At 43.2% G+C, this 10,079-nt stretch overlaps 1 protein-coding gene across 1 annotated transcript; it reads left to right on the forward strand.

Annotated features, from left to right (window-relative positions):
• Window positions 1-8,363: 8,363 nt before the first annotated feature.
• On the forward strand, window positions 8,364-9,224 carry LOC149345476 (uncharacterized). Its single transcript, XM_089586083.1, has one exon. The coding sequence runs from the start codon at window positions 8,364-8,366 to the stop codon at window positions 9,222-9,224; it is 861 nt and encodes a 286-aa protein (XP_089442209.1).
• Window positions 9,225-10,079: the final 855 nt, after the last annotated feature.

Genomic DNA, 10,079 nt, shown 5'->3' on the forward strand with positions numbered 1-10,079 from the left:
GAGTAGGCGCGGTGTTGTAGTAGCGGTCTTGCGATGAACAGTCAGGATGAGGGCTACACGAATTCCATTTGCGGCAGACACCTGGGTTTGGAAGTGAAGAGCGTCGCAGTTGTGTCGGTTGCCACTGCCATTGCCAAAATGATACCAGATGCAGGCTGGGCCAGCTTTTAATAGGCGACGGTCCGAGCAGGCGGCCATGTAGGCAACCAAGTTGGCAGCACACGTGCAACGAAACGGCGATTGAGTAGCGCGCTGCTGTAGTAGTTATCTTGGGATGAACAGCCAGGATGAGGGCTACACGAATTCCAATTCCGGTATATACATGAGTTTGAAAGTGAAGAGCGTCGCTGTTGTGTCGTATGCCACTGCCATTGCCAAAAAGAGACCAGATGCAGGCTGGGCCAGCTGTTAAAAGGCAACGGTCCGAGCAGGGGGCCACGTCAGCAACCAAGTTGGCGGCACAAGTGCAATGAAACGGCGATTGAGTAGGCGCGGTGTTGTAGTAGCGGTCTTGCGATGAACAGTCAGGATGAGGGCTACACGAATTTCAGTTGCGGCAGACACCTGGGTTTGGAAGTGAAGAGCGTCGCAGTTGTGTCGGTTGCCACTGTCATTGCCAAAATGATACCAGATGCAGGCTGGGCCAGCTTTTATTAGACGACAGTCTGAGCAGGGGGCCACGTCTGCAACCAAGTTGGCGGCACACGTGCAACGAAGCGGCAATTCAGTAGCGCGGTCTTTTAGTAGCGACCTTTTGATGAACGGTCAGGATGAGAGCTACACGAATTCTTTTTGCGGTAGATACCTGGGTTTGAAAGTGACGAGCGTCGCAGTTTTGTCGGATGCCACTGCCATTGCCAAAATGAGACCAGATGAAGGCTGGGCCAGATTTTAATAGGTGTTGGTCCCAGCAGGCGGCCACCGATCGGCGCACAATGCTAAATTGTGTGCTCTTCGTTCTTCAGGTATTCGTGGCTGTAGGCTCACCCGGCGATGGCATCTTTCCACCACCCTCGGGCCGATACACTTTGCCAACTTCAACAGGACACGCTGCAATGTTCCGCCCGGTCATCATGCTGGCACTAAAGCCGACAACGCAGAAGCATGTGGACGATATCCCCCGGCTGGATCACGATTTCGGTGCGATATCCGGGAGACCTGCGTCATCCGGGGCTTCGTGGGAAGCCTTTAAAAGAAAGAGCCAGCACAGCGGACGACACAGTGGGCTCGGCGGCATCGATCGGCGCACAATGCTAAATTGTGTGCTCTTCGTTCTTCAGGTTAGGGACAAATGGTCCAATGTCAAATCTGTAAAGAGCAATTGCGTTGGTCTTGTTGTGCTGCCGAGCCCGCAGTGCTTGTTGTGCTGTTGCTGTGAAATGCTCTGTGTAGCCAAATTGTTGCTGAAGCTCAGCGGTGATGTAGAGGAGAGCCCCGGTCCGGATAAATTGGATGAGATACACGCTATTGTGTCAGAGAGGGCGTCACAAAATACTTTACAAAATGGCTTGCAATGTGTGGAGCGTAGGCTGACCGAAATGGAAGCATCACTCGCCACATTGAGGGAAGACCATGAAAGGGTAAAATAATGCGTGAAAGCAGTCAGCTACATGGAAACAGAATTTACACATGTAAACATGAAAATCGACGATCTAGAGAATCGTAGTCGAAGGAATAACTTGGTCATCTTCGGTTTAAAGGAAGGCGCTAAAGAAGACAGAGCAGCACTGGAACAAGCAGTCATAAAAGATACATTTAAAGACATTCTGGGCATCGAGGTCCGTTCTGTAGAACAAATTCACCGAATTGGTTCTAAAAATGCCCGTCGTGAACGACCAGTTATCCTGCGATTTTACGATTTTGCTGAAAGGATGGAAGTATTGCGCAATTGCTTCAAGTTGAAAGACAGTGCAATATCGATATCAGAGGATTTCTCGGCAAGTGTCCGAGAAACGCGTCGAAAGTTGTGGGAATCATCTGAAATCGAGCGCTCGAAAGGCGATAAGGTAGCCTTAGTGTTTAACAAACGCAAGGTTAATGATGATATGTATGTGTGGGACGACACAGAAAACAAGCGAATTCTAGTGAATCGAAAACAAAACACTGTCAACGGCAATACAAGTGAGCAGGACTGACACAAGAATACTACAGCACAACTTACAATTTTAAGCTTTAATGCCAGAAGCATTGCCAATAAAACTGACAAATTAGAAGAACTTTTGCTGTTGTATTCCCCCGATGTGGTCATAATCACAGAAACATGGTTGCATTCCAGTATAGACGATCATGAAATAATCCCTCCCTCCTATTCGCTACTTCGTTCAGATCGTGATGGCCGGGGAGGCGGGGTGGCGATTGCCATTAAACAAAGTCTGACATTCCACCAAGACCCCGGAATAGCTAATCATGAAAGTACTTGGTGCAATTTAAGATTTAACGAATCTTCGATATTTATAGGTGCCGTATACAGACGTCCTGGGGAGACTGAAGATTATCTTACGCAAATGCATGACTTCTTAATAATAAGAATAATAATAATAATAGTTTATTTTTCCTCTTTTGCAAAGGAAAGGAGCAGCCACGAAAAAGCTGCTTCAGAGAGCAGCTTGACGGGGCGACTGCCCCCTTTCTGACGGCATTTGACAGCGCAGGATAAATGAACTGATTGAATTTTTACATCAATAAATCAAAATTGAAAGAAATTTCAGTTAAAAAGCATAAAAAAAATCAAAGTACATCATGTACATAGCACTAAATGAGGACATGGACAAACTGTTCACAAAAACATTTGACGGAATTGTTTCAGGGAAACAACTGTAAAATCTTTCCGACTATTGCGTGAGTGCTGATTGAGTAAAACAGGAAGCCTGTAACGAAGCATCTGCTTGCCATAGTTTGTGCGACAGCCAGTGATATGCCAACGTTCTGGATTTCGGATGTTATGTGTATTGATGTTTTGTTGAAGCACCGCTAGTAATGTTAGCGTGTCGTCCTTCTTGGTGATGCCTAGTCTATAAAGTAGGCAAAGTCTGTAGTTATACAAAGATGTCATTTTAACAATTTTTAGTTGCTCAAATAATGGCCCTGTGTGTGCGGTAAAAGGAGCTTTAGAAATTAGTCTGATTGCTCTTTTTTGCAGCAGTAATAACTTAGTGATATTTTCTCCAGTTGTGGTTGCCCACACTAGTGAGCAATAGTTTAAAATAGAGGAAAAAAAGTGCATTGTATAGGAGAATATTAATCGAGAGAGGAAATACTGAAAGATGTCGACATATAGAACCTATAGTGCGTGAGAGCTTTGTGGCTAAGTATTCTACATGGGCATCCCATGACATATTGTCTGAAAAATAGACGCCTAACGTTTTGACAGATTTGCTAACTTCTATTTGACTGTCGTTGAGTATGAGTGGGAATAACTCGAATAATCTGTTTTTGGGGTGGAAGAGTACAGCTTTTGTTTTATTTACATTAAGTTTTAAACTGTTCTTATATGCCCATTGATCAATTTTGCCTAAGGTCGCGTTAGCACGGCTCGATAGATCAATACCTGAATGACCAGAGAAAAACAGACTGGTATCGTCGGCGTATTTTCTGCTCCCCTTCCTGTCAACATAATAGCGTATGCAGACGACCTCACAATGCTTTCCTCAGGTAACACAGAAAGAGAGCTGCTAGAACACGGCAATAAGTTCTTAGAATTCCTGCGTCAATGGTCCTTTAAGAACTACCTAAGGGTAAACATCACGAAGACCAAAGCAATAATATTCCGAGCTAAAAACAGAATGGTGCGTGCAAATTTTGACCTTTGGTTAGGAAACAAAAAAATTGATGTCGTGCCAGCTGTGAAATGTCTTGGTGTTGTTTGGACCGAATCACTTAATTGGGATAAACATACTGAGAATATCTGCGCTAAAATAAACAAGATTAATGGCATCCTATGCCGCCAGAGGCACACACTTCCGCCTAGAGTTAAATTATTAATTTACAATGCATTTATATTGCCACATATAACTTATTGTCTCATGGTCTGGGGGACAACAACCAAGCAAAACCAAATGAAAATTCTAATGGCGCAAAAACGAGCAATTAGATTAATAGCTAATGTGCCATGGTGTACTCATACGGCTTCCTACTTTGCAAGGTTCAGTATCATGAAACTCTCAGAGTTATTCCCATTCAAGTTAATCTCTATGTATAAAAATGCTGTTTCAACTAAGAATGATCTCCTCTTGTCAAGTTTCAACCTCATTCGTTCGATTCCATCTTATAACACACGGAACAAAATGTCATGGTCCGTACCTTTCTGCCGCACTACATACGGTAAGCAGTCAGTGACATATAGTCTACCACACTACCTCAATATTCTGCGCAAGAACAACATCATACTTGAGAAGACTTCACGGCATAAATTAATAGCACTTATTCCTTTGTTTGAATGTGTTTGAATGTGTTCCTTTGTTTGAATGTGCATCATTTTGACATCATGATTAGAACATATATATATGTATATATAGCTTTGTGTATCTTCTTTCTACTTGATTTGTATCTCGGTTGATTATAAATGCGTTTCCTGTACATAAAAATTTTGAGCAGTTTCTTTTGTCCAATAATGTCGAGTGATAACAGAGGCATAACGTCATGCAAATGTTGATGTATATATTTTGTGGCTGTATTTTCTTTTGTGCTTGTGAGTGCGCTCTTCCACTGCTGTTGTGATTAGCTGCCAGGCGATACCGCCGGCAGGGGGCGCAGGGTGGCCCTCAAGCTGCACCAACGCAGCTTTTTGCCTTGCGTCCTCTCTCCTCTGTTACTGATGTAACCTTGTGAGAGTTAATAAAGATGTATGTATGTATGTATGTATGTATGTAAATAATGTATTTTGCAGATGGATCTATGCTGACAATATCATTGATGTAAAGAATAAAAAGAAGAGGGCCTAAAAGACTTACTTGTGGAACTCCTGAGATGACGGGCTGCACTGCAGAGGAAAAACCATTTATTTCAACATACTGTGTTCTACTGGATAAGTAAGAAGATATGAGGTAGTAGGCTGTACCACGTATACCATAGCGGTCTAGTTTATTGAGTGACGTTTTGTGATTAATGCTGTCGAAAGCTTTCGAGAAATCTAAAAAGACTCCTAGCACTAGTTTCTTTTCTACAAAATTCTCTAAAATATACTCTTTTTGCGTGAGAACGGCAAGCTCAGTTGATCTTTTTTTCCTGAAACCAAACTGAGCGGGGTTTAAAATATTGTGACGGTCGATGAAGGATGTAAGACGCGTGAGGATTAATTTTTCTAAATCTTTTGAGAAGGTAGGCAAGATAGAGATTGGGCGATAGTTAGCAAGGTCGTTTTATCGCCTTTTTTAAACTACTATCACCTTCGCAGACTGCATGCTGCGTGGAAATACCCCTCCTGAGATGCATGTAGTAAAAATATGTGTCAAACAGCTTGATATACCATGAATAACAAATTTAACTGGCTTTATCTGAATGCCTGTACTATCTACAGATTTGCTGTTATTAAGGCTGTTGAAAGCCGCAACCACCTCGTCGTCTGAAACAGGATTTAAAAAAAGAGTACAGTTATTGCGATAATAATTGACCGGCAAGTCTTCGTAAGATGAGGAGGGTTGAGCTGTGGAAATAAAAAAGTCATTAAATGCGTCCCCAGTTCGGGTCCCTCACAATCTATTCCGTGAAGAGTAATTTTGGTGAACGGTTCTGGCGTACGCCCTATGATTGAGCTTAATTTCTTCCAGGTCGCCTGGCAACTATTTCTCGACGAGAGAAACAGGTTCTCATAATACAGTTTTTTCGCGGCTCGAAGCTCCTCTGTCACCTTATTCCTGAATGATTTGAAGGTTTTCAATGCGTCAGGACATTTGGTTTCCAGAAAATTGCTGTACAGTTTGTCACGTTTTTTTATCCGTTTAAGCAACTGATGACTGACCCACGGTTTACGAGCCTGCCGGGGGGGATTGTGTACTTTGTGTGGAAAGCAGGTAGAATATATTTCCTGAAATATCGTAATAAATTTACAATACGCTACCTCGGGATTTCGTTCAGAAAAAACATCACTCCAATCCGCGCCGGCTATATGTTCACGAAAGTTAGAAAGTGTAGAAGAATTAATATCCCTGTAAGAATATACTTTCGGCCTTCTCTTGATATTAAGAGTAAGGTTTACAGATAGGAAAATGGGTAGATGATCGCTAATTTGTAAACTGATTACTGCGGATGTTAGATGAGCTGGATTTATATTTGTAACGAAAACATCTAGTAATGTTTCTGATTCACTCGTTACTGTCGTTGGCGCATTCATAGCATTCAGACAACAGTGAACATTTAACAGTAAATCTAATTCATACCTCACCGTGCTGTTCGATAAAATATTAATGTTTAGGTCACCACCAAGAACGATATTATACTTATGTTGGTTTACATACTCAAGAAGGGAATCCAGAAAAGAAAGGAAAACACTCGTATCGCCAGATGGAGGACGATAACACACAGTAAACACATATGAACGGAATTTAAGTGTAAGTACCTCATAATGGGCGTTTACACAACAAAATTCATCCAGCAGTTCACATTCCGTATCTTTTAAGATCAACAGCGATACGCCACCTCCTCGTTTACCCTGGCGGTTCAGACAGTAACTCTTATAAGCTGGGATACTAAATGTCTCGTCCTCAGTACAAAACCATGTTTCTGTGAACAACAGAACGTGAATCAGCAACTTCACTTCAGCAAGAAAACACTCAATGTCGTCTTGCTTCCCTCTGCCTGAACGCAGATTAAAATGAGCAAAGTTCAAACATTGCTGCGAAGTTTTGCAATGGAAAGCCAGGTCCGATGAACAGACTGGACTTTGCGCAAAATTAAGCATTGAAAAATATAACAAAAAATAACTGAACAAACATCAAAGTGGTGTTCACATCACGCGTTCACAAGTTTAGCGAAATCCTCCGGGCTACGAATGACAATAGCAGTCTCCCCTTCCTCCTTTCTAATAAGTACGCGACCACCGGCATGCCACGCGAAGCGATAGCCGTTTGCTGCTGCCCAGTCCCGGCTCAACTGCAGAAGCTTTTTGTTGTACTTCGTCAGGTTTTCCGATATGGAAACAGAAGAGTTGGCCTTTCTCAAAGCTATATGGCCTGCGAGCCACTTGTCGCGAAGCGCTTGGTGTGAGAAACGTACAAGAATCGTGGGTACTTTCCCCGGTTTAGCAGGAGGACGGTGAACATTATCTATGTCACTCGATTTCAGTACTTGAAGTTTGATCGTTTCAGCGACATCGTTCAATTTAGCTAGCAAGTCTTCTTCAGGGGAAACGGGGAATTCCGTGATCTTCGATGTTGTGCTTCCTGCTATATAGCTGTAGCTCATTTACAGACAGTTTCAGTTGGTCAACGGTGCTGCTATCGCAGCTTTTCTCTTCTAGCTTCTGGACGCGCTTCTTAAGGCTACCTCTTTCCTTGTCTTGTTGCTCCTGTTTCTCTAGGATGGCATCATATTTGGCCGACATCATTTCTATGGATGCCCTTACTTCCTCGACTTGAGACGGCAAACACGCGAGCGCGTCCAACTTCTGAACAATATCAATGAGGCTTGCAGCGAGTTCTACATCAACGGAACCCTTCCCACCAGATTTTAGCTTCGAGTTGCGGAAAGGCACAACACAACGCCACGATTTGCGACAGGCTTCACCTTTAGATCTAAAAGTCGCCTCCGACCAGCCCGAGCAAGTACCAAGGTGATAGCTGCACTTACATTCGGCGCGCAGCAGGGCCTGGTCATCCGCTGGTATGTTTTCGTCACAAAATGGGCATACAGAAGAGATTTCGGCGCAGCATAAAAACGAACAAAGAACACAAGCAGTGTGGCAGCAGCGGTGGCAGTGCGGGAAGGAAATACAGGAGACAAAATAAACCAAAAAATGTTATTCAGCACCAACCTGGAAAGCGAAGCAAGATCAGATTAGGGGGGCGTCCTCGCTCTGCCGCAGCTGCCGCCAAAATGCCTCGTTCGTGAATTACAGCCACCAGGAGCACAGCAAGGGTACGCAGGTGTTACGTCAGGTGTCATAGCAAAGTCAACGACCGGACTAAACTGTTGATAAGTGGGGATTTCAACCTTTCGGGAATTGATTGGGATACAATGACGATTGGAAATAAAGAAGTGCGTAGCTGTGAGCGGCTCCTAGATATAATGTTCAGTCTCTCATTGACACAATCTTTACCGTGCAGGTTTGTACGCACTATTCTTTGCACGCTAGAAAAAGCGACGATCGCTGTTTACTTCTGTTCCCGTGCCCGCGGGTGTGCTTTGATGTTGCTTGTGAATGCTTTTGAATGATTTCTCTGCTTTTGCGCTCTGGCGACATTGAATCTAACCCGGGTCCTATGACTCGCTCCCTTGACATAGACAACCTGCCAGACAATCCATCTGAACAAATGAAAGTTATGTTTAAGCTGCTTAAGGATGTACATTCTCGTACGTTGCAAAGCTCTAAAGATCAGGCCGAATTAGCAGCTGATATTAAAGACATTAGGAATAGTCAGAAGAACATTGAATCAAAGTTGGCTGGCATGCACAAGAGGCTTGATGAACTCGAGGAAAAGGGAAAGAAAATCGACGACATGCATCAGGAGCTCTCATCTTTAAAGAAATCTGTAGAAGACCAACATACTCGAAATGATTTCTTGCAGTCTCGCCTTGATGAAGCCGAAGATAGATCGCGACGTGAAAATCTAATATTTAGGGGTATACCCGATGAGGAAGAGACTTGGGCAGACACTGAATCGAAACTCCTGGAAGCCTTGACTAAGATTGTCGAAGTATGCCCTTCCAGTTCAATGCAACGTGCACATCGCCTGGGCGTTTTTTCAGATGAGAAGTGTCGACCAATCATAGCCAAATTTTCGGACACTAAAATAAAAGACAAGATATTAGCCCTTCGTAACCAATTTAAAACGGATAACATCACAATCAGTGAAGATTTCTCACCGGCTACGCGCCAGGCTCGGAAAAAACTTTTTGAATTCGGAAATATTCACGCTGGCCCTCGCTCTTTTAAGATACGCTATAACAAACTGCATATCAATAAAAAATGCTTCATGTATAACACTACCAAGGACACTGTTGAAGAAATCGTGGCACGTGGCGAATCGTCTAGATTGGATTCTGTGGCTGGATCTTCCGCTTCACCGTAGGGAATCGCGAGGGGTAGTGGACAGTTGCCATCGTCGATATCTGTTCTTTATACTAACGTCAGGAGCCTACTTAACAAGCATACTTCTTTATCTTCTGCCATAGACACATGCTCAGCTGACATTATAGCGCTAACCGAAACCTGGCTCCCAACGCATGTATCGGATTCCGAAATCTTCCAAAACGCTCATCGGTACTCGGTATATCGTTGCGATAGAATAGCCAAACGTGGCGGCGGTGCTTTACTTGCTATTTCTAAAGACATTCCATCTTCATGTATCCAAGTCTTCAGCGAATTAGAACTAATATTTGCGTCAATAGTGATAGGTCATCTTAAACTGATTATTGGCGTCTGTTACCGTTCTCCTTCTTATTCGTATACATTCACTAACGAACTTCACGATGCTATAAATCTTGTTCGCGCACGATTTCCTTCATCACCACTTTTTCTTCTTGGAGACTTTAATTCTCCAACTATTTCATGGACTGCTCAGCCGCCTTCTTTATCTTCCCCTTTGTATCAAGCTAAAGAATTCTTTGAACAATGCACCATGTTTTCGCTAACTCAGTTAGTAACAAAAGCCACAAGGACAGTAAATAACGCTTCGAACACTCTTGATCTAATTCTAGCAACTAATCCAGAGTTAGCTACTGATATAACATATCTTCGAGGCATCAGTGATCATGTTCTGCTCAATTTTTGCATTAATATACCACGTCCAAAACCGAGCAAAATAAAAAAGGTCATTCTAGATTACAAACGCACCAACTTTGCCGCTATTAACAATGAACTGGGCATATTTGTTGATTACTTTATTGCTAACTCCGACTACTACTCTGTCGAAGAAAACTGGATA

Source organism: Amblyomma mixtum, chromosome 4 (assembly GCF_055824585.1).
Source record: "Amblyomma mixtum isolate Tamu chromosome 4, ASM5582458v1, whole genome shotgun sequence".
Classification (NCBI taxonomy): Eukaryota; Metazoa; Arthropoda; class Arachnida; order Ixodida; family Ixodidae; genus Amblyomma; species Amblyomma mixtum.

What these genes read in the sequence shown, in the direction of transcription:
- LOC149345476 (XM_089586083.1), top strand. Translation starts at nt 8,364, where the DNA reads ATGATTTCTCTGCTTTTGCGCTCTGGCGACATTGAATCTAACCCGGGT.